Source organism: Crocodylus porosus, unplaced genomic scaffold, assembly GCF_001723895.1.
Source record: "Crocodylus porosus isolate Cpor-Errol unplaced genomic scaffold, CroPor_comp1, whole genome shotgun sequence".
Lineage (NCBI taxonomy): Eukaryota > Metazoa > Chordata > Crocodylia > Crocodylidae > Crocodylus > Crocodylus porosus.
In genome coordinates this window covers 91,254,532-91,280,122 of record NW_017728906.1, presented here as the reverse complement: position 1 = coordinate 91,280,122, position 25,591 = coordinate 91,254,532, and the positions used below count along the sequence as shown (strand labels likewise).

The 25,591-nt window shown below is 42.4% G+C and overlaps 1 protein-coding gene across 1 annotated transcript in view; it reads right to left on the bottom strand.

The window, feature by feature from the left end:
- The window catches only part of CCDC138 (coiled-coil domain containing 138), a 59,369-nt gene that overhangs the window by 19,883 nt on the left and 13,895 nt on the right, over positions 1–25,591 (bottom strand). The window contains exons 7-13 of the mRNA XM_019529600.1: positions 22,314–22,433; positions 20,051–20,128; positions 19,858–19,968; positions 17,541–17,699; positions 16,071–16,187; positions 12,166–12,358; positions 8,060–8,236 (exon numbers count right to left, since the gene is read on the bottom strand). Of these exons, the coding sequence (XP_019385145.1) occupies positions 8,060–8,236; positions 12,166–12,358; positions 16,071–16,187; positions 17,541–17,699; positions 19,858–19,968; positions 20,051–20,128; positions 22,314–22,433 (955 nt within the window). The remainder of the gene's footprint in view (positions 1–8,059; positions 8,237–12,165; positions 12,359–16,070; positions 16,188–17,540; positions 17,700–19,857; positions 19,969–20,050; positions 20,129–22,313; positions 22,434–25,591) is intronic.

Below are 25,591 nucleotides of genomic sequence, written 5' to 3'. Positions count from 1 at the left end.
ATCACTAGGTCGCCGATTTTTAGGTCGTCCCCTGTAGCCAGTACCAGGTCGAGCAGCGCTTTGCCTCTCGTTGGCCCATACTCTTCTTGAGTCAGGTAGAGGTCATCCACGCACAAGAGAAAGCAAAATCCGAGCGGTCGCAAAGCTGAGTGATCTTCCCAGGAGATGTCCGGGTAACTGAAGTCACCCATGACAACCAAGGTCCTGGAGCAAGCGGCCTCAGTCAGTTCCCGGGTGAACTCCTGGTCCAGCTCAGGACTTTGAGCGGGAGGTCTGTAGTAGACTCCCACCATTGTGTCCCCTATGCCGTATTCCCCACGAATTTTTACCCAGAGGGTCTCCAGCCAAACAACTTATTGCTTGGGTGCTCATGAAAAATCTGAATTTAGTGTTCTATCAAAAACAAAGATTTTTCCATTCCGACCAGTGGAGAAATGGGTCAAAGTAGTCAATTTTCTTGCATAGCACATGCTCTCTAAGATGCACACCTTGCTTTTTCAAAAGCAGAATGAAGAAAAAAGATCTTTCCTTAAAAATACCTGTAAGTAGTTTCACAGGGAAAATGAGGCAGCTGCAGTAAGGGTAGTGGAAGAGAGAAAATTCTGTAGCTTCTCTGTTTAACTGCAGGAGGTGGCAGGGGCTTCTGGTTGCCTACTTAAAGAGGAGCTAGGCAGCTTGGCTCTGATAGGATCAACCCTTCAGCTGTTGCTTAAGCCAAACTACCTCGTCCTTCTTCTCAAGCTGGGTGGGCAGACAGCAGCACCAGCAAGATTTGGAGCTGGGAGTCCAAATCTTGCTGGAGCTAAGCTGCTTGGCCCAACTTCTTGAGCTGAGTGGGTCCTCAACTGATCAGCATGTGCTGCTGGCTGGCCACCCAGCTCAAGAACAGGATCCATGCAGCTTAGCTCCCACATGACTGGGACCATTGTTCCACATACTTCCTTGAGTAAGAAACACTCCAGTTTCCAGTACCTAATTTTCAGGGGGAAAGGTGCATGTCATATGCAAGTAAGTATGGGTACACACTAGATTTACTGCCTGCATCAAGACCAGTTTTGGATACTGTCTCTCATAGCCATAGATTAGTTATAATCTGTACTGGCCTTGAAGTGACCTAAGCAATGGACAAATGTAAAAGGAAAAAATGTATTTGTTATTAGTGATCTTACAGCTGAGCCTCTTGGATTCTCTCCCTCATGGAAGCAGTGGGTGATCATTAATATCAAAACACTTGATGTACAAGTGGCAAAGTAAAAGTAACTCAATTACATGAAAATACCAAACTTCAAAAACTTAATCACACTGCAAATGCCTACTTAATATATTCTTTTAATAAAGGAGCAACAGAACTTGCAACTTCTTTGATTTGGTATTAATCTTAAATTCTAGTTGTTGCTATTCTCCATGTAAGAGAGTGAGAGAGAGAGAAACTTCTTGACTCATAAAAACAAAGTGAAAGTTGAAAGTGTGTGGCCCCCCTAGGGGCCAAGCATGAAACACTTGCCAGTAATGAAAATGCTAAAATCACAAGAGACTGAACCCCCACTTCCTCAAATACCGTTCATAGGGTTCCATATTTAGGACTAGCTGTCCATCCTCCAACTTCCAGAGTACCCCCTCAGTCACCCAGTGTGGCAAACTGGTCCACATTCTGTTGCAAAGTAAAATGTCTAAGCTCAAATGTGACAAACACTCAGACAAAGAAGCAGAGGAGTTGGAGGGTGTTGTCATAGCCTGTCCCTGCAAGCTGGGTTCTGCAGCTTTCAAGGTCACCATATCGGCCTAACTCAGGAGGAAACTGTAAGGCTAGATTGCATTCCTTTCGGCTGCTTGATACAAGATAGACTTCTCTGTGACTGTGTACATTTTTTCTAAGTCCAGTGTGCCAAACAGAGCAGTGAGAGGATCAAAGAGTGGCTAAAGCCAGGGAAAGTCCAGGAAGGCGTGGAAAACAGCCTCCTTCTCCTCACAGAAATGGCAGACTGCTGCCACGGTAAGGTCTAGGTGGTGGACAAAGATACCCATGGTGAGGGCCCTGTGCAGCAGCTGCCAATGGAAATCATCAATTCTCTTGGCAATGGCTAGCTTGTCCAGGGTGTACCAGGCTGAGCAAACTTGCTCTGGTGTTGCCTCCAGATCATTTCAGGGCAGGCACTGAGAATATGGACATGGCACACTCTGACTATCCATAGGTACAGTGCCTTCCCATACAGGATCTCAAAGCAGATCCCACCACTGTTCTCATGGGATACAGGGAAGGACAGCAGGGTATCAGGCCCACCACTCTCATCACGGTCCACAGCTGGAAAAATAGGCAAAGATAAGAGGAGAGGGGGCCTGTCTTGCAAGCTGCCACTGGAGAAGGCTTGTTGTGTAGAGGCAGACCACAGGACAACAAGTGTATTTAGAAACTTTCACTTCAAATGAGGCAGAGTAGAAAGACTACAGGCTCAGCCAGACTGGCCAGGGGTTCGGCAAGAGCTAGGTGGACCAGGCTGAATTGAGAAGGTGGATCAGCTGGATGGTGTGTAACTGGACTAAGGAAGTAATGAGGATTCCAGAGTCTTAGCTTGGGACCCCCTGCTGCAGGGCAAGGTTATCAGTGGCTTCTGCAGCAGCTCTGTAAACTGCAGGTGCCTACCCTGGGGTCTCAGTTGGAAGAAAGTTTGCTAGGTCTAGGTGACGCTGCAATAAAAGGGCAGAAGGGAATCTCAACTGAGGCGATCAGGATCCAAGAGGAAAAGTTCCTGATTTGAGGTCCCCCACCCAACATAGGACAGCAAAGGCCAAGCCACTGCTAGGGAAAGGGTTCACATGTGAAGAGCAAACACCTGAAGAGCTTGCAAGTAGAAAGCAGCCATCCTGCTTGCCAGGTTGATGAGGTCCCTATTCCTTGTTGGGCAGGTGAAAGGACAGCCCACTGGAGAAGTCCACAAAAATCTTCCAATGCCTTCTAAACAAGATCATAGGCAAGTCCAGCATGGCACACCTGTATCAAAGTAGCAGTTGCCAGGTTGCTGATGACCAGGACCCAGCTGCTATAGGAGAAGCTGGGTAGGCACCAGTACCCATGCTGAAATTGTGTTTCCACTTGCTCATCTAGGCCATATCAGATCTTTGCTAGCCAGACAGGCAGGCCTAAGAAAATGTCCAGGGTTTTGAAGCCATCACAGTACCAGGCCAGACTTCCAGGCAAACCTAGGGGCTGAGCATCGCTCCATGTGCCCAGGAGAGATGTGTCATTTTGAACAGTTAACAGGAGGTGAAGAAATGTGCTTCAGGCCACTGACACTGGATGTTTCTCTCACTGCTCAAAAACAGTCATGTCATCAGCATACATTGTCACCTTATCTAGGGGACCAGGGGCCATGGTTGTAGCTGATGGGAGGGTCAGACCTGAGCAGTGGCTCAATAGTTAAAAAGAGCATTCTAGAGGAGGCAGCCCTGCCAGATGCCCCTGCTTGCTAGGAAGAGAGCATATAGCACTCCGTTCACCTTCAGGAGGTTAAAAATATCCCAGTATAAGAGCAGCATGGTTGGAGGAGGGAGGCAAAAACAAAGGCTTCCGGGGTCTGGAATAAAAAGCTGTGGTTGACCCAATCAAAGGCTTTCTCTTGTGCCAGGAACACAAGCCTGATATCCAAGTCAAAGAGTTCCATGGCTAACAGCAGGAAGTGTAGCAGAACCTGAATGGTTCTGTTGGATATGCAGTAGTGCTGTTCAGTGTCAACAACTTTAAGCCAGAATCTGGGTCAGGATTTTGTAATCAGCATATAGGAGCAATACCAGTTGCCAGTTCTTAAGTTCACTTTTTGAACTACAGCATGAAGACTGCTCTCCAGCAGCTGAATGGCAAGAATTCATATTTGAGGCTCTCCTGGAAGATGCACAGGAGGTCTGGCCTGAGGAGGGGGCAGGTCTTGTAGAATTCAATGGGCCTGATACTAGGGTCCTGAATGGCAGGTTTCAGCTCTGCCAAAGATAGCTCCTGTTTGAGCTTGTCAGCCTCAGATGCATAGTGTTTGGGGAGGCCCTTGTGCAGGTGCTGAATGGCCTTTGGGCAAGCAGTCTTGGCTGCAAACAGATGCAGAAGCTAATGGCACGCTCTCAGATTTCAGCAGAAAACATGAGCGCCTAACCTGACAGAGTTTTAAGGTGGCTGCTGATCTGTTGTTCTGTGCACTTTTTCCTCTAGGCTGGGGAAGAACTGAGTCATGGAGTAGGCAAGCTTGAGTTTGTGACCTGGGTCTACAGTTGTCTCAAGTGCTTTTGCTGGAGCTTGAGGCTCTTGTACACCTTGTGGTCTCTACCAACATCCCTCAGGGCAGTCACAAGCTCAAAATGTCTCTCTTAAGCTCTTGCACGTTATGGCAGTGGTCTTCGATCACCTGCTGTGTGTATGTTGACAGAAAATCTTGATTTGTATTTTCCCCATTTCCCACCACTATTTCCAGGACAAGGAAGCTGCTTCTTGAGGCCACCCAAGTCTGCTAGGTTACATGAAGCAGTTCCAAAAGTAGGACTTCAGCAGAAGCTTAATGTTTAGACACCAATATAGTGCTTAGCTATGAGTCGAGTCAGAAAAGCTCAGTTCACACCAAACTAGGCTGTGGTCGGAGAGACCTCCATAGAGTAATGGCTGCAGTAAAGCAGCAGTAAGTGGTGTTCGGTGATATAAAGCTGATTCAAATGAGCCATGGAAGGTCATTTAGCACTTGTCTTCATTCAGGTATAGTACCTGATTTTTGTTGTTTGTTTTTTTGTTTTAGTTTGTATGCATAGCACTGTGTTGCCTCCTCAGCTAGCAGTTTCTCCGTTGGTCTACGAGCTGAGACTAGGAAACATTTATGGTCGGGGGGAACCATTCAGTTATTTGGTTCTCTACCTCCCAGGATCCCTTGGTCTCATCAAGGAACCAACTTAATATGATGCTTTCAAGGGAGTAACCTTTCACATCCCCAAAGGAAGTGTTCAAGGACTAGTAGTTCTTCTGCAAGGGATGATAGTTTCTCCCTTCGGGATGTGGGGAGTGCTCTCGGATGCATCATCAATAAAGCCTGTAACTTCCCCTTCTTCCTCCTTACCCTCAGACTCTCTAAGTCAGTGTCCAGTTCAGAGCAGGAACTGTTTGGGACTGTAGGAGAGTGTAGGGGCTGAGGCCTGGGGGGCAGTCACCTTCCCACTGGATCTATCAGCATCATTTCCTGAGGGCTCTTTCCCTTCAGTGGGTTCTCCAAGGTTTCTCAGCAATCTTCCGGGCCATATTTTCTGGGGTCAAAGCTTCTGAGTCCCAGGGTAACTTTTTTGGTCTTTACCCTTTGTGGCTGGGTTGGGGGAGTTTCGCTCCTGACATAGCTGATGCTGGGGAGCTAAAGGAAGGTACTGCGACGATTTTGAGCCAGCTGGAGCAGGTTCAGCTCCAGCAATAAACATCAAGATTTTCTCCTGAATGGATTGGGTTCAGTGGATGACACTCCATCTTCCCAGTGCTTAAAAAGAGACAGCTGTGCACTGAGTGTGTGTGTGTGGGGGGGGAGAGGCGGTCAGTTCCTCCATTCTGTCCCTCACCTTGAGTTGATTTAGGGTTGTCCTTGCCCTGTGTGGGTGAGACTGTGTCCTTGCTGGTGATGGCTAGAAAATGCTATTTAAATATTTGCTTTTGGGAATTGGCCTATAGGTAAAGTAGATATGAATTAGAATAATAGTCCAGAGCAATGGTAAGGATTAACTGATTTCTAAAAGCCTATTTGTGGCAGTTTTGTTCAAGGCCCACTGTGTCTGATACAGGCAAGCAGAAAGTAGTCAAACAGGCTGGGTAACTGAAGACATATGTTCCATAACAGAGACAAGGGACTCCACAGTACTGGCACCAGGTCACAGTGCCCAAGTGCAGAGCCTTTGGGATTTCCAGTTTTAGTAGATGGACCAAATTAGTACGAGGCCTGGAAAAAGTCCAAAATTAGGATGTGTGCATGTGTTGGGTTTGTGAAACAAAGGAATATGTTTACAGGACAGAACATGGACAGTGTGACGACCACAGGAAGACCAATCAACAATGCCCAGAGATGAAGAGTCATCTGGGGGGGAAAAGAATACAAAAGGAGAGATTTCAGAGCAGCAAAGGGTCTCTGAGCGGGGTGTCCAAGGTCACTATGGAAACCACCAGCCTGCTGACAGCTGATATTCAAGAAAGAACCTCAGAGTGAAGTTCATGTACTGGCCAGATGTACTTTGACTCTGTGAACCCTGCACTGGTAGATGCAGCAATTATTTGCATTATACTTGTCTGCTATCACTGTCTATCAATTAAATTTGCCTATTATTGAATGAAGAGGTCATAGTCAGTGAGGGTTTGGGGTCTACCTGGAACAAGGTATCTGGGTCACAAATCCAGTGCCAACAGCTGCAGCCTGCTTCTTCACCAGGCAATTCCCAGGTCCTGGGGGCTGTTGCAGTGAAAACACATGGTCTCTCGCATGGAGAAGTATAGGGCGCATTGTTTGTACCCAGTGTGGATTACAGGGTAGTTTTTCAAAGATTCCTCCTGCTTCAGAATCATAAAGAGCTACCTTATGAAGGACAGGACATGCTTCAACTCAGGGGCTTTGCATCCAAATGACATTTTACAAATGGAACTCCTTATTTTACTATTGTGAGCTAGATCCTCAACTAGCTTGTCATCACTGAGATAAAGGGGGGTGTTGGACACTATGACCTTTATGGCTGGCAAAGTGGTGCTGAAGACAACTGATTTTAACATCTTGCTCCACCTCAAAAAATGAAAGTAGAAGGGGAAAAAAAATCAGGAAAAAACAGCAGAAGAGGAAATAAATAGAACAACAAAAGTCCTAAAACAAAGGGACTGGAAGGACTGGGTCAGGAAGGAAGCTGCCAAAGCTTTTTTGGCTCAGCAGGGCAGGATGTGTGTAGGGAGGTGGGGGGATGCTAAGACAGAAAGAGAGAATTCAGTGTCAACATAAACCAAAACCAGCCTTCTTCAGCTCTACATTTCTTTAGCCCCTTGTTGGGCTCAACAGTTCTGCTCCTACTCTCTGCTGTTTCTGAAAGTCTCTTCCTCTTTGCCACTGCCCCACAGATCCAGCAGATAGCTCCAATCAATTTTTTTTTCCATATGACAAATATGAAAATGTCTTCATCAGCTTGTTCCTAACCCTGGGTCACACTGCAGGAATCTTCCAATTCTCTGAAGGTTTATCATCCTCTGAGCAAACTTCTTTATATATGTGACACTGCATTTTATCTAAGGATCACGCCGCTTCTAAATTATCATCTGATCCCTTTCCAGAAAACTTATCATTACTTGGGAAACCAGCTTCAGTGAGACATAGGCAAAACTGAGCCACAGTCCTCTTAAAGAACCATCCTCTTAAATGACCAACAGTGAAATGGTTTCAAGGCACTTAGGAAAGATATTTTCCAAGGAAAAGAGAAAGAACAACTTCATAATGTTAGCTACTCACTCATATACTAAGCGTTCACATATGAAGGATTTTACATTTTTCATGTTTCCATCTACGAGAGACAACTGGGCACTTTGGCAGCTGGGCTGCCAGTGGTAGTAGCTGCTATTTTTGTGCTTCCCCACACCCAACCTGCCCTGAGGCTTATGCCCTGTTTGTTTGTCTCCTGCCCCCTACTTTTAGTACTAATACCAAATGATTTCTCTGGCAAAGGCTGACTCCAGGGAAGTGTGCTTATTATTAGGTGAAATTATACAGAACACTAGAATAAACTAGTTGTGTAACAAACAAAAAATCCTGGATAAATCAGAAAACAAGATGTATAAAAAAAGACAATCCCAATGTCAAGCACGTAAAGGAGCAACTGCCATACAACAACTGACAAACAGCTAGGGAACACATTTTCAAACTTCCTATAATCAGACAACAAGAATGATAATTTACTATGAAGTGTGAGTTTATCTAATACATATTACATTTGGAAAAATTGTTATATTCCATTTGAATTGAAATTTGCATTGCTTTGCATTTTTTGTATTATTTTGTATCTTTAATGTTTAAAATTTAGCAAATTTTACCAGATTCCATTGTCATCTGAAGTAAGGCATCAAGAGCATTGGAAAGCAGACCTCTACTGGATATTTTTAAGTGACTTAATATGACAGGCACAGATTGGTACTCCAAAAATATGGTCTTCCCTTCATCTGTCTTCAAGTCCATGCAAAGGGAATCAAATGCCTGAGCCAGGTAATCAGCTGAAAGACACCAGAACATAAACACAAAATTCCATGTAAAAAATACCGTGAAATTAAATAATGTTACAGATGTAAAACTGTAACAAAATTAGAGTACCAAGATACTACATTTTAGGTTAAAACCCTATTTTAAGTTTTCTTATTCGTGTATTTCTAATTGTCAATTTGCTGCATTTCTGTTCAAATTAGGGGATGAAGAAGTTGAGGCCACTCAAATTTTAAAACCCTAACTTACAAAAGTAAACATTTCTAATTTTGCTCAAGAAACTAATTACTGGTTTGAGAATATGTTCTCCTCAACACTTATGAGACCTCCACAATGACCTCAGAGATGAAGAAGCTGAGTACTTATAATAGAGACAAAGTCTACAAGTACTCCATTCCTCTTCACCTACCTAAGGATTGAAAATAAATTAATTTTCTTCATAGTTTCAATGTATAAGTCAATTATTGTTCTACAGTACAGTGGCCAGCAACAGTTACAAGCTATGGGCTGGAACAACCTGGCTCCAATCCAACACAGGCTTCCCCCATCAGGGGGTTTCTACTTCCCAGTCCCCAGCTTCCAGCTGGTGGGAAACTGAGCCAGGACTAGGCAGCTGGAAGCTGTATCTGCACTACCACCACTTCTTCCCACCCTTCTGCTACCCTGGCTGTGGCACAGGTACAGCTCCCCACCAGCTAGAAGCTATGTCAATGCCACAGCTAGGGGGAGGAGGGACAAAAGAAGCAATGGTAGGTAATGTGGTCACAGACAAAGCCCTCCAGGTCCATGGACCCTAATTAGTGGCTCTAGAAGTGGCATCCAACCCAGAGGCTTTATTCTTTTGACCCCTATTATAGCATACTAAATGTACAAGGAATTCAGATTCAAGGTTAAACAATAAACTCCTTTAGACTCACTATGCCAAAAGAAGGGTGACTGTGCCCAAAAGCTTGCCAAGAACTTGTTTCCAACTACTTAGTTGGTCTAATAAAAGATGTATCACATCTACTCAAAGAACTTTGCCTGCCTTTAAGTGCCTTAAGTAATCACAGTTGCTGTATTTCAGATCCATTCAAGTTGTTCTCAGCATTAGGGATACTAACACTCAGTATTAGTGAGAATTCATAAAATGGAAAAATGTTTGCAGTAGAAAGCTTTAGTTATAGTGCCACCTATTGGATTTAAGACACTTTAAAAGAAACCCAACATAACATCTCTTACTGAACATCTCATTTGGTGGATAGCAAAAAAATAGTGCTTTCCAGTAAGAGAGTAATCATAGTTTAAATACTAGGCCTGTGCGAATAGGGAAGTATTCAATTCAGATTTGGATTCAGCCGATTCGGAGGACAGTGATTTGAATCACCAAATCCTGGCAGAGCCCCTACATGCAGTCCCTGCTCCCCAATCGTCCCCCTTCCCTCCCCACCTGGCCCCACCCCTGATGGCCCCCCAGCCCAGCCCCAGCAGTCCACAAACAAACAAAAAATAAAAAACTGCATTCACCAGCAGTAGCAGTGGCTGTGGGAATTTTGGGGCCACGTGGCAGAGCCCCCTGTATAGCCACTGCTCCCCCATTCCCCCCCACTCAGCCCCGCCTCCAGCTGGGGCCACTGGGGCTGAGCGGTACCAAGCTCCAGCTGACACATGGAGCCACCCCGCTGAGTCAGGCTGTACGCACACCATGGGGCAGCTGTCACGTGTTTGCCAGGCAGGGGGGAGATCCCTGCTGACTTTCACTGTCCCACTCTGCATGCAGAGACTCTGCTATGAGCCCTCAGAGGCCCCAATTGCTGCTGCTGCAGCCAGTGAGTGCAGGGCTTTTTTTCTTAAGTGACAGGAGCAAGCTGGAGCCAGGCAGGGCATGGATCTGGGCAGGGCAGCCATGGGGGCTTCTCCTGTGGCTCCCCTACCCAGAGGGAAGCAGGCACAGCCAGAAGAGCTGCAGGAGAACCTACAGCTGTGCCTCCTTCTCCCCAGCTGATCCAAATCTCCAAATCTTTTCCAAATGAATTTGGAGGCTTCAGATTCGATTCAGACCTTTTTGGTCTGAATCTCCTCTGAATTGAATTGGTGACCAAAGCTTCGCACAGCCCTAGTAAATACTGTAATACTTTGCTGATGTTTTGGTAGAACATATCTTACAATATGATAGTAAAAAAGCAAAATGCTATGAAAAGGCTATGTTTAGACTGATACAAACATTTTTGTAACAGGTAATTATTCATTCTTAGTAGGGGTCTCCAGAAATATAAATCCCAGTTTAAGAGCACTTATTACATTTGAAATATAGTGAGCTTGCTTCCTTCCATTGATGAGAATAGTGTAGTTCTTTAAAAAATCATAAAACCAAACCCATACACTATACATCTTCACAGCAGGGAAACCTTCTATGTACAAAAGTATGGGTCAAATCTCCAGGATTTTTAAATCTTTGACCTCCCTTCCAGGACTACTAATCAGCATGTCAAGAGATACTATAGTTTATAATGTGGATTTCATCCCACTAAAACTAATCTAGAATTGGTTAGAAATATTTTAACATATTTCATGCAAGCTCAAGTGTCCAAGTAGACCGTGAACAAAAAGCTGACTTTCTGCAATGGATTTATACTGGCAGGCTAAAGGCAAAGTTCTCTGTACCCCACTATAAAGTTTCCAGATTATGTAGTTCCTTATCTTTCTGTTTTACAAAACATTTCTCTGACTCATTAAAAAAAAAGTGTAAAAATAAAACCTGTTCTTGCTTTTGGAAACTCCTGGTTAGGAGACAACATAGTCCTCACAAATAGTTTTAGGGATGCAACAGCTATTCTTTATGCCTGCTCCTAACAGATTAGGCCCAGAAGTGCCCCTGAGCCTCTAGTGTACAGGAAAAGAACCAAAAAATGACGATAATAATCACTATGCAACTTCCTGAAAGATCAGTAGCCCTGCTTTTCACAATGTGATCTCCACAGATTCTTCTGTTCTCCATGAACAGAAAATCAGATTCTTTTTAACTACCAGTCTTTATTGAAGCCACCCTTCTGTCCCCACCTACCCAACGTTGTACAGGACATACCAGGCACAACTAGCCCTCAGGTTCTTTACAAACACAGAATTCAGTTGTTACAGGGATCTACAGTAAAAATGAAACTTTAATATTACTGACTATTAAGCTAACTTAAAATCGTACAACATTCAAAAGAAGCATCCACTGTTGAGGGTTCCATCTCAAAGCCACATATAACAAGGAACTGAGGGAATGGTTGGGCCCACCCTGCTCTTTATGTCCTCAAATGGAAAGAAATGAGTTGCAATCACACATAGGGCAAAGCCAAAGATTCAAATACTATCCCTAATTTTTTAAATATCACATGCAAGAAGCCAAGACTGGGATCTGTGTGAACAATCACTCAAAAGAACTGGCATGTTCACACTCCATCCAAATGCATAATGTTTTAATTTGAGTACTGATGACTTACTGCAGCAATGGAGATGGAAAGGTGTGGGGTAAGATAGAAGACAGCTAAGGTATGCACTGCAATGGCACAGATACCAGCCTAGGTTTCAGTTCTGCTTAACTGGTAGAATTACCAGTTTCATGACATATCTTCTGTCCTAATTCAATTTCTCTAGCAATTATTCTCCTGTTCAGGAGGTCACTTATAAAACTATCCAGGTCTACTACATAGGTATGTCAGAGAGACAGGATCAAGAGCACTGCAGCTGCCCACCCTTCTCAGGGCACATACAAAAAACCGGAAAAGAATACTCAAACACTCCTGGCCTGAAAAAGAAATATGAGAACTTTCTAAAAGTAGCAGGTTTTACACTACTTATTTCACTTTAGAAGGCAGTATCAACTGATACCATCATAATATAAAGGTAGGTTTTATATTTTGATTTTTTCCAGAAACAGGCTGCTACTTAAGCATAGTAAAGGCATTTCAGAACCTACCTTGTGTTACTGTTTTGAGTACTATTAAAGTTGACACAAATCTCAAAGGCAAAATGGAACTCTTAAAGAAAGCAGCTGACTTTGGTTTATTGTCAGTAGGTTGTTCAGAAGAACTATGCTGATTTCCCTTACTTATTATTCCTCTGAATATGTCTTCACCAAGTCTCCTCATTGTTGATGTCATTGTTGTATGCTGTTAAACGATATACCCATTGTAAAATATTTAAACAATTGAAGATGTTCTTTAAAATATTCTATTTATAAATAATATTCTATGTATTTGTGTTCCCTCGTAACATGTAAAAAGCTAATGGTAAATCAAGTATTAAAATTCAAGTTAGCTAGTCAGGGTTTGAATTATGGGGGAGCTCAGTGGGGCTGAGCCCTCCCTTAAGAGACGAGAGCATCCCCATAAGAGACTAAGCAACTCAGGTGGCGGCAGTGACTCCTTCTGGCTTCTATCTGCCACCATCGCAGACCGCTCCCCACAAGAGTCAGAGTGTAATCTGAACCATGTAGCTAGTGTTAAAATAATGCTGAGGTACAAATAAGCTTACAAAATTAAGAAAATTTTAAGCCCAGACTGCAACCCCATGGCAGCCTTCAAATCATCCTGCTTTGATTATCAGCTGTAGCAGAAGGCAAGACAGGGTGAAGCTTGTTCAGAGAGGCATGAGTTCTTGTAGGCTATAGACTACTTTAAAAAAAAAAAAAAAAAGACTACTAGACTACTTCATCAGACGCTATACGTAGCCTTGCAGAAAGCAGGGGTACTAAACAGAAGGGAATAAAGTTACTGAAATACAGCCCATATCATCATTGGACCCAACCACATGTATTATAACATCCTAGGGTTCATGAAGCTGCTCCAGTACCAATGTTATATGTGCTATCACCATCTTACAGTGGTGTCTACCTTGGATAGATGGGGCCATCCCTACATGAAAGAATGAAGCAACACTGATCTGCTATCACTTCCAGGAAGACACAAAAGCCCATGGCAGAACACTTTATTCCATCATTGATTCTTAAACCATTTGAATGCACAATTGCAAAAGAAAAAATAATCCACAGCCTGGATTACATTAATTATGGTCTCAACAGAGACTTTGCAGTCTTACCCCATTACCTGAACTGCCTTCTATAATCCCCATGTCCTCAGGCTATGGACAGAACTTACACATAAAGTGGTTTAAGTGATCGGAAACTGGTTTAAACCTGTAACAGAACAGAAGTTCAGTGCACATGAACCGCTTTTCAAAATGATCAGAACTGGTTTAAGATAAACAAGTCTGGTTGAATGTAGTATCAGGCTTAATCAACTTAGGTCAAACTTGAAATGGGAAGGGGGGAATTTCCCATAGCTCCCAAGGCCTGTCTGGACTAGGGAACCCAGGCTGGGGGAAACTTCCTGAGGGGAGGCTCCCCCAAGGTGGGCTAGCACCTGGACACTGGGCCCCTGAACCGCCTGTGGGGGGACAGCAGGGGCCTGGGGACACTTGGCTGGGCTAGCAATGGCCAGCAGGCTGGGAAATGTGCTCTAGTGCCCCATGTCTACTTGCCTGGGTCAGTGCAGACCTCCCCCTGCCTTTCCCAATTAAAAACTGTCTGTTGGTTCAGTTGGTTACCGGTTCAACCTACGTAGTTTAGAGGAAGCTGCCTAATTTGAATCAATTCAGCTTCAGGCTTTTTTTACTGTCTGTACTTAGCCTCAATGGTTTAACTGGTTTGTTTATCCCTTTTGATCTCTTCAATCCACATTTGCCTCTCAACAGTGTCTCTTTCTTTCCTCCCCACTTCCCTGTCCTTTGTATTTAAATAATTTTGTCCTTTTCTGCTCTCTATCCCTGCTCTCTGCAAGACCATTCATAGTATCTGATGAGGTAAGCTGTAGCCTACAAAAGTTCATGCCTCTCTGAATGAAACAGTCAGCAAGGTAGCTTGCCTTCTGCCTATCTGGTTCTGTAATATAAAGTTCATTGTTGTTCTGTGAAATCTGGTAGAAAATATTTGCATCTTCCTCTCAACCTGTCTTGAACTGGAGAAAGAATGTGCCTTCCTTACCATAACAAATCTTTAATAAGATCCAAACAAAAAGAAGCAGAGATACCCATAAAATTTTTTTTTTACTTTCATCAACATTTATTCAATTAAACTCCAAATCGGCAAAGACTATGTATATACTTCTGTTTATGTACACTAACCTGTCTCAATGAAATGAACAAGACTTCAAGCACCAAGTTAAGCATGGGCATCAGGACCCAAACAGGAGCCCTATCTATGCTTCTTTAAGTAAGCTTCTAAGAGAACTTCCATTACGAACTTCATAGTTTCATAGTTAGTAGGGTCAGAAGGGACCTGAGCAGATCAATTCTGACGCCCTGACATGGGCAGGAAAGAATGCTGGGGTCAAATGACCCCAGCAAGGTGTCTATCTAGCCTCCTTTTGAAGACCCCCAAGGTAGGAGCCAGCACCACTTCCCTTGGAAGTTGGTTCCAGATCCTAGCCACCCTGACCGTGAAGTAGTGCTTCCTGACGTCTAACTTGAATCTACTCTCCGTCAACTTATGGCCGTTATTCTTTGTTACTCCCAGTAGTGCTGGGGGGAACAGGGACTTTCCCGTAACCTGCTGGTCCCCCTTGGCCAGTTTGTAGATGGCCACCAGATCCCCTCTCAGCCTTCTCTTGTGGAGGGTGAACAGGTTCAGGTCTTGTAGCCTCTCCTTGTACAGACTGCCCCACTGACTCCTGATCATGCGACTGGCCCTCCTCTGGACCCTCTCCATGTTGTCCACATCCCTCCTAAAGTGTGGCGCCCAGAACTTGACACAGTAGTGGGAGGATCACCTCCTTGGACCTGCTCGTGATGCATCGTGGATGGATGCATGACAAGGTGCGGGGTTAGCCTTCCTGACTACATCCCCACATTGACGGTCCATGTTCATCTATAATGATGCCACAATCCTTTTCTGCCTCTGAGCTGACGAGAGGGGAGTTCCCCAGCCTGCAGGTATGCTGCTGGTTCTTTCTCCCTAGGTGTCAGTATTGAATCCCATCTTATTCTCATCCGGCCACCCCTGTAACCTGTCCAGATCCAATTGCAATCTGTCCCTCCCTTTCAACGTGCCCACTTCTCCCCACATCTTAGTGTCATCTGTGAATTTGAACAAGGTGCTTTTCAACCCCTTGTCCAAGTCGCTGAACTTGACAAAATGCTTCAAGAGGATTTTTTAAGAACATTTTCTTTTTAGTACAAAATAATTTACTCTTTCACCGCCTTTTGAATTCTAAATAATTTAATTTTTCACTTTTTTTGCTTCTAATATTGAGAATGCCACATAATACCCACTGTGCTTCTATTATGCAATTACTTTCATATTTTTATTACACTTCTATATACTTCAGAAATCTACCCTAAGGAATGAAGAAGGGCCTTATAGTTAAGGCACTGAACAGCAGCATTGATGATCTGCATTCCCTTTTCTGCTTTGCTACATACTTCCTGTACCAGCCTGAACAAATCACAATCTGTATGCCTAAATTAATAACCCAAAAATGCAGGTAAAAATACTTCTTTTTCTAGTCAACAAGGATGTTGTGAAGATAAATGTAATAATGTTTGTAGATGCTCAGATACTGTTACAATATGAGCCACATAAGTACCAGGGCAGCTTGGGTCTATGCTTCAATATGAAATAACAGCAAAACACTCTTTTAATGAGAGACTTATTTTTCTTTCATTTGCTCCTTGCCCATGACAAATTATTTAGTATGTACTTTCTAAAGGGTGTAGGATCTTTAATACTATCTTGAAAATTATCCTTTCATCTAATATTGTAGTATTTGAGCACTTTCTGAAAATGAAATATTAAAGAATTTTCTTGTAAGTAGGTACTCATCTTACCTGTGTCCCACTGTCTAGCTGCCGTACAGCCCAGTAAATAAATTTAATCACAGACCTATGCAGTTGAGGATTTACAAATGGCATCCACTGAAGTTGCTCGGCAACCATAGGTAGGAGCTAGAAACATATACAATAATTTTAAAGAGCATAAATATTGCTAAGTAAACAACTCATAAAACCCTGTTTTATAATAATAGGATATATCTTAGGCAGTTTTAAAAATAAAAATAATCTAACACATAATGTAGCAAAAGTATCAAATCGAAAAACGTTGTGGGAACACTTTGTAGCACAGCGCCCCAATTAGGAAACATACATTAAAAATGGTGTAAAATTTTCTCTTTCTCTCTCTCTCTTTTGTTTTAGGTAGCTGGGTCATAATGCACGTGATCATACAACATTAGTTTGAATGTGCTTTGATTTCTCCATGTAACTAGTTCAGTTTCTCTTCATAAAATTTTCAGATATTCCAAATCAGGTTCTGGATAGAATTTATTCAAGGTAGTCTTACTTTTCTTGTTAATATTTTTGATAAGCAATGATTATTTCTTTAAAAACCCGATGTTTTCAAAAATCAATATTTATTTGCTAAACATTTATTATTTATAAAAACTTGATAGGGCAGGATTTTGACTATGTGTGGTGCAAAGAAGGGGGAGATTTTTCTTTCTTTTCTTTTACCAGAAAGATAGAACAGGACTTTCAGTCATTTCTAACTTTTTTCATAGTAATACAGCGGTTATTCTTTTGGACACAAAAAGAGATGTATGTGTATTCATCAGGAATTAATCTCTTTTATCAGATTTTTATCCTATATTGAAGTTTATAGTACAATCATATAACAATTTACATACAGACAGAGAATATTTGTGGGCACTTAGCCCAAACATCCCTATGCTCCAACTCTCTTCCCAGTCCCTTCCATCCCATTCTACTTCTCCAATCATAAGCACACATCAACTATTATATATAAACAGTATCAATTCTGCCAACTATTTTTGTGTTGGACCACTGTCCTGTCTATAACACCAAACTATTCTCTATCAACACAAGCAATATCCATAACTGACAGCAGTGGGGGAAAATGATTTAGTAAAGGATAATGCAAAGAGGGATTACGAGGTTGAGAAGCCAAAGTTAAGGTTAACTACTTGATATTCAGATAACTATAAAGCTGCTAGACACTGTTCAAACCTCCAAATGTGTCTGTATTTTTTTATTAAGCCTCTAGAAACAGACCACAGCAAACACATCCCATTCCTGTTAAGACAAAAACAATGTGAAAAGTCCATCTTATATAGGTACTCTGGAGAAATTAGGATGGGTCACTATGTAAAGATGTGTATGTAGCTATCTTCTATATTTCTACAGCATACTATCCCTTTCTTGGCTAGATGCAAAAGTAAATCTTACAAAGAAACAAAATTGCACAACAAAAACAGAAATCCGAACCATTTAATTTTCTTTTACCTTTGCACACTTCTCTTGTGTGTAATTTTTTTGGGAGGTGCACATCACTTTGTGACTGTTTTCTCTTTCTTCCTCAGCTTTCATTTTACTGAGGTACTGATCTGAGATCCAATCCATAAGAACAGTTAACAGGTCATAAACATGCAAATTAAGCGGTACCTGTAACACATCCATAACATAAAATATTTTAGCCTTCAAGTTGACGATGCTTATCTGAAGCATACTGTCCAATATTAAGACCTTTAGATCAGAAGAGACTGATATGTATAAAAACAATAGTTTTGAACATTTTGTTAGATATATTTGGAGGGTCTCAAACAAAAGAGATTCTGCCATGGGTCGGCAATCCCTGACATGGATGCCAGTGGGGCACAGGAAGGCATTTTGCTTGGCACATGTGCCTCGGGGTGGATGGCAGGGAAGGGGCTGGGGCTGCACTGTCACAACAACAACAACAAAGATTGGGCCTCGTATGGCTTCCCTACAGCCTCTGGCACACCAACATGTTAAACATCAAGGTTGCAGGTGTTCTTGGCACTCTGCCCAAAAATGTTGCTGGCTTATGCTATTATTTCTGATGTTTATTGAATAGCACAGTATAGCACATGCATACATAAGTTGTAAAAAGACAGTAACAAATCCTGGGAAAGCATTTTCATACACAAAAATGGATCCGTTTTTATCAGTCTGCTCATGAGAATCAGGAAAGGATATGAAAGACAACTGCTAATTCACAGAATGTTTGAATGTTGCCACTTTTATTTGGGAAAACTCAGATGCACTAAAAAAAAATTCACATCACTTTCTTGTACAGACCTCACAGCTGTTAAAATGTACTTCAGTAACTTCCATTGAACATTCCAATAATGAAGCAATACACAGCAAAGAAGAAGACTTCACAGTATTACATTTACCAATTTTGTCTTCTCCAATATATAAACTCAGTCCCAAAGAATAACATTCTTTTCAGGTTTATCAGGGAAAAAATGCTTTCAGAGAAGTTTGTGTCAGCCCTCAACATTCTAATATAATAAAAGGGCTTAGTCTGTCAGTGTGTCTGTCTGTCTGTAACGCTTTTGGACAACTGTGTATGTGCTGCTGAGGGCTGGTGGCGATTGGCTACGGGGGTTCAGGCTCCTCAGGCAAGGAAGCAGGAGCCCCGCTGCTCTGCAGGAGGCAGGTGGATGAGGAGGGAGGAGGAGCCACTGCTTCCTCAGGTGGAGAGAAGCCCTGCTGCTTTGCAGGGGGAGGTGGGGGCAGGCAGGCAGGCAAGTTGGGGGAGGGAGCCACCGTGCTGGACGCTGGAGGAAGAGGTGGCGGTGGCAGAGAGACTGTTTACATGGCTGGCCCTGAAGGGTGAGCGGGGGGTGCCATGTAAACACTCCCTGAAAAGTGTGTCATTTATGACAGGCAATTGGCTAGTAGTGAAATATTACAGAATACTAACAAAAGGCCAAAAAGTACCTATCAAGACAGAAAAAAAAAAAAGTACCTTCCAAGATTGAAAGGAAGTTAATCATACTACAATTAATACTGAACACATCTGTATTCATTTTATTTTCTCCTCACTAGAAGCACAATCACCTGTGGAAGTTTTCAGAGCTAATCTTCTTGTACATAACATCACTTAATAGTTTTCTTTTTTGGTAAACTATTGAGAAATAGATATAAAGATATTCTGATATATATTGCAGATGTATGAAAATATACTGGATGCATCTACATGTGCATGAATGCACCTTTTCTAATGCAAATTAAAATTTAGTACCTCCAATGTGAAATACTAAATTAATGCGCATTAGACTGTGCTACTGTTCAGTAGTGCATTTGTATGCCTTTTTAGCGACGCTTAATGCACAGTAGATTATTTTATTGTGCATCAGCATAATGTCACTTTTTTATGTGATACTTTAATGCGGAGTAAAATAGTCTACTGAGCATTAAAGCACATGTGTAGATGCACCCACTTAAGTACTTTCCAACCCCCCAAAGACAGTACAACAGGGAAAAGGGGATGAAAGAGAGGAAGAGATGATATACAACATAAAAGAAAAAGGATATTGTGTTGGTGTACTACTTCTTTCTTAAACACAATTTTTTTCAGGTATATAGTCTAACTAATCTACATTTCAATTCCAGTGCTCTATTGCCTTGAAGACTTTAATCCTTTTCCTTGATGCAAAAAAATAAAATCAGTAAATGAGTTTCACTAGCGTCATGCGGGAAAAGCAAAGGAAACGGATGTTTAAAAAGTACCAATATCTAATGACATTCAATAAGAGAGAAGGGCTTTCTTTCTGTCTTGCTCATGCCTTACCTTAGCAATTTTTGATGTTGATACCATTTTTTCCTGCTTGACAGGTTTACTTTGCTGCACTGCTTGAGAAACATCTTTTGACTTCTGTATTATCAAAAACTCATGCTTTCTCTATAAGACAGCATATACATAAATTACATTTGACTTGTCTATTACAAGAGAAGAAGCAATAAGGAAGATCTTCAAATCTTACTTGTAAATTCTCTAACCGGGCTTGAACTTTTTTTGCTTCAACTTCCAACTTCTTGTTCTGGTCACTAACATCACTTAACTACAAGAGTAAAAAAAAAATTAAAAATCCATGGATTCAAAATTCATTCTTTTTTATGTAAAGGTTGTTCCAAAATCATTAATGTATTTCTAGAAGATCAGATTTATTAAATCAAAATATCATGGTTACATCCTCTAAATGTGGAAAATTCAAAATCATGGACTTCTTCATAAAATAACTTTGCCAGCAAGAGGCTAGCAAGAGCTTGAAGTCTATAAACAATGTAAAGTACAACAATTAGCAATGTTTTGTAAACTGAAAACTCACAATCTAAACACTAGATTTCTATTATACATAGGCACAGCCAAATAATAAAGTCTTATATTAAAAAAAAAACCATTTCATTTTGAAGATAATATATATAGTTATCTTAGTTGATTATGTGGTATATAGATACATACATGTTACTGAGTAATGATTACAGGTATATTTATTACTTTCAAAGCACTACACATATAATTCATTTATCCAAAAACCAACCTCTGTGAAAAAAGAATCTCTCTGAAATAACACTATTACAGCAAAATGAGCATATGAAAACCTAAGGGCCATGTCTTAAATGTTAAATGCACTTAAAACATGAGCATCCATGTGTCCAATCAGCAAAACGTGCCAAGTTTTCTAGTATCATAGCAAATTTATTACTCTTTGGGCAAGGAGTACTGCCAGATCGTATTAAGTAACACATGCACATCTACCATTAGCCTGCTCCACAGAGATAATATAAGCAATTTTCAGCCCTCCAGCATCCCAGGATACACTACATCCAGCCCTACCCACTCCAAGAGCCTGTCTAGTCACCTACACAAACTCTACTGTCCCCAGGGTGGTATTGATCCCAAGGCAACCTCCCCACCTGCCTGGAGAAGTGAAGGGGGCAACCCCAGACCACAGTATCACCCCGAGCACCCACTGAAAGCCTCAAGGTTCAGTGAAGCCTGCTGGGAGGCCCGTTCACCATTCCTCTAGCAGCAGTGTATGAGGTGTTTATTTAGGGTTTGAAGTAAACATTACCATGCAACTGCTCAAAACAAGTGCAACAAGGCCCTCTATGTAGAGCTACAAAACTATACAGTCCAGTTACTAATACTTATTTTTTCTCAACTTAGTGGTATGAAGCAGAATGAGATTATAAAAATGCTCAATGATCAGTCACCAAAAAGTGGAAATGTAAAAAAGCAAATGTACTATTACTTTCCTTCCCCAAATGCTGAAAAAATTCTCTACAGAGTATTTGTGCAAAAACAGCTTGAGGTAGCCAAGTCTCCCACTTGGTAACTCTATCATTACTCTGCAGGGTAAGCTGAATATAAATCAGCAGTACAAGATTTTGCAGCATGCTGGAGCAGCAGACAAAAGAAATTCTGCATCATCTCCCTTCAAATTTAAAATTGTTTGACTAAATGTTAAACAGAACAACAGAAGAAGCATCACAGGTTATTTACTTTATACTGTCCTATATTTGATAAACCACAGATTTCTGTACTGACAGAACAGACACCCATACTACAGAAGATATGCTGAAGGAAGCCAATGGATTTGGCAGTTGATAGGAAAACAGTAAGGATAATTACAGACTGGGTTAAACACTTTAGCTGGATGATAAAATAGTGAAAATATCTGAAGATGAAAATTTGAGTGAATGGAGCATTTGACATACTGAAGTCGAGCTTCAGGTCGTCTTCAAATTCATGAAGATAATAGTGGGGAGTCATAACATTACACACAATTTATATTTTCTAAGTTTTCTTTGCAACCACATATGCTAGAAATATATAGAACTGGTTATATAATACAGTTTAGCAGCAAAAGGAGAATTCCACAACACCCTGGAATGCACAAGCACCTCCCTATATTATAAATAAGGCTAGAGTTGCATTCTTTCCCTTTCCTTCAGGATTTTATCCCTGAGATAGCCATTTGTTTAAGATATTATGACATCTTTTTGCATATGAATGACCTATTGCTTGACCTTCAGAAGAATAACTGCATTTTTTTTCAGTATTTGGAAATGATAAAAAAAGAAATCAATTACATTTCAAGTTTTAGGAAAGGAAACAGAAGATTATCTCCATTATCCAAATCTTGCTTGATAGGGCTAAAAATATGACATTTTAGAACCAATTTTAAATTATATTTGGAAAATTCCGAATTTTTCTTGAACTGGTATAAATAGCGATCTTGCCTGTTTTCTTAAGGAGTCATTCATTTCCTTCAAAGTGTCAAATGATGATTTGAGCCTCTTGTTTTCTTTAGTCTTCTCTCTCAATGCATCTGACAGCTGTTTAACTTCTGTCTCATATTGCTATAAAAATAAGAATTTTAAAACATGAGTGATGACAGAATACATTAGAAACAACTTCTGAGATCAGTATGATTAAAAATAAGTACCATTTAGTGTTAACATTGAGGACCTAATTTTTAAAGAGTATATAGGCATTTTCTTTGACCATGCTTGTATGTAAGCTTTAAAAAAAAAAAACCCAAACATATTTATCTTTCACCCTCTTCCTTCTTTTCACTGCTTGTGTATGAAAGGAAAATAAAATAGAAAGAAAAGCATAAGGACAAACCTTAGAATTCCTTTTTCACGTCTAATTAGCATCACCAAATGCACATTTCACAACTGACAATACAGGAAGCCATAAGGCATCTCCCTTTCACTCTAATATACCCTGTCTGCAGCCAACAGAACCAGAAGGCTGTGGGAAAGGACTTGCCTGACTACAGTACTTCACTTACCTGTGGAGAGCACCTCCTCCATATAAGTACACAGTTGTGAAAGCCAAGACAAAACTTTTCTTACCAATACATTTGAGGCATATATTAACATACTACTTCTAATACATACTGCTATGTTTACAGGAACACATAACCTTCTTCATATTGTCTCCATATTCATTAGGAGTTTTATTTTGAAATTCCAACATATATTTTGCGAAAAAACAGTGGACATAAGCTAGCCTAGAATTACTTAATATGATTCAGTCATTAAAGGACAAGGTAGATATGCACATTGCAGAGATTTGTAACACACTGTAGTTTAGGCAGAATGTAAAAACGTTATGACTCCCTGTCCTGCTCTTCCAGATAAGATCTGACTCCTTTGACAAGCATTAGCTTCACTAATAAATCCCCAAGAAACAGTATCTTTAAATGTCTACTTCTGTCTAGAGGTCTTAATTTTAAGGGGGGAAATGAAAACTTAAGTTGGCTTTTTCTTTCATTAAAAGTTGTATTTTTACAGCTCTCCCTGGTAAATTCTGTTTGAAACAAACCCTATACTATTATAATCATCTAAAATAAATGGATTTGGTGGTCTGAGACTCTTATAAAAATCAGGCATGCTTTAGGTCAGGGGTGGGCAATGTCTGGCCTATGGGCAGGATCCAGCTGGCAGTGGACTCCATTTGCCAGTTGCCCCTGCCAAAGTGGCTGGGGCCAGTTTCCATGGAGACCCCAGCAGCAGCCACACTATGATAATCACAGGGCCAGGGTTTCTGTAGAGACTGGCTCCAGCAGCACTGGCAGGGTGCGTGGCATGGTGGGGAGCTACTCCAGGGCCTGGCTGGTGACAGTATGGTCTAGATTTAGGACAAAGCTGCGATCTGAAGCCTGCATGCTCCAGGCAAGGGCATGCAGGCATGCAGGCAGCGGATTGGAGCTCTGCCCTGGCTCCAGACCATGCAGGCTGCAGATCGTGGTTCTACCCTGGCTCTGGACCACATTGTTACAGCTGCAAGATCCCAGCCCGGTCCAGAGCAGCTCCTGTCCCACCTGCCACAAACCCTGCCAGCGCTGCTGGGGCTGGTCTCCACAGAAACCCCAGCTCTGCACTATCACAGTGTGGCTGCTGCTGGGGTCTCCCTTGAAACTGGCCCCAGCCACATGGGTAGGGGCTGCTGGGAAATGGACTCTGACTGCCGGCCAGATCTGTCATTTTGCTCACCCTGGCTTTAGGTACTACTGCAAAAAAGAAATGTAGGACTTACGTTAAGTTATAGGTGAGAGACGAGACTTTTTGTGGGTGTTATCTTTTACTACAGACGATGTGCTGAAGGAAAGCAATAGATTTAGCAGCTGGATAGGAAAACAGTAGGGATAATTACTAACTGTGGGTTAATTACTTCAGCTGGATGAAAAAACAGTGAAAATAGACTCAGACAAGTGGGATAGACTCAGGTGGTCTTAGACTCAGGTGGGATAGACTCAGACAAGCTTTCAAATACAGTACATTCTTCTTTAGGTCTGAATTCAATATTTCCATTAAGTTACATGCCAAGTTTTAAATGCATTATCTCTAGGGGTAAATCAATAAAGATTTTCTTGGCTGGTACTGATGGCCAAATATTAACCAGCCATATCAACCGAAACTGATCTCATAGCAAATTCACAGGAATGCAGCTGGGCAGCATGGAGAGTAGAATCTTGTTGGTAAGTCAGTGGGGGGGAAGGGCCATGGGGGAGGGAAAGGGAGTATGGGAGCAGATAGAGGCCTTCCCGGTGAGGGAAGGAGTGGGGCAGGGGCTATCCAGCCAGGGAGATGCATGCGACCCCAGGGCAGGGAGTGGGACAAAGCTGTGGGTGACTCGTCCAGGGGACACTGGGTTGGGGGGTGGTACGGAGGGAGGGGTAGCTTACCTCTGCCGCATGCACCCCTGGTAGAGGCATAGGGGGCACATGCCCCCCCAGATTTATGCACAGGGCAAGAGCGAGCTGCTTGCTGGAGGCTTGGAGCCAGAGGTTGTGCCAGCCTCTTCCTGGCAAGGGGGCTAAGCCGGGGCTGCACTCAGGGTGGGGGTGGGACAGGCTCGGCTGCAGGAGAGAGTGCCCCAAGCAGGGGCGGTGCTGGAGGGCTTGAGCGGCTATGGCCACCCAAAAATTCTCCACAACCCCCCTCCCAGCACCACCACCGCCGCCATCCACTTAGAGCAGCTGAGCCCACCCTACTCCCATCCTCCTTGAGTGCACCCCTGGCCCAGCCCTGCTGCCAGGAAGTGGCAAGCACAGCCCCTGGCCCCAAGCCTGCAACAGGCAGCCAATCCTCACTGCGCACAAATCCGGGGGGCACATGCCCCCCATGCCTCCCCCAGGGAGCTGTCCCTCCTCTCCACCCTCCCCATGCCTCCTGGATGAGTTGCCTGAGGCTGCATTCCACACCTGTCCCTGCCCCACTCCTTCCCCCCCCCATGGGGGCCTCAACCTGCATGTCCCTCCCCTGACCCCCACAGACTTATCAGCAGGACGCTGTTCTCGACACTGCTGGGCTGTATTTCTGGCCGCTTGCATGCTGTGGCTGCATGCATGCATGCATGCAGCATTTAATGGTGATAGCTATTTATCCAAAAAGCTGATTGGCAGTAATGTTAATTGTCTTGTTATTGGTGCTGATCTGATATGTGACTGATATATCAATGCACCTCTAGTTATCTCCAATTCTTTGTTCTTACACGTAAACCAGGT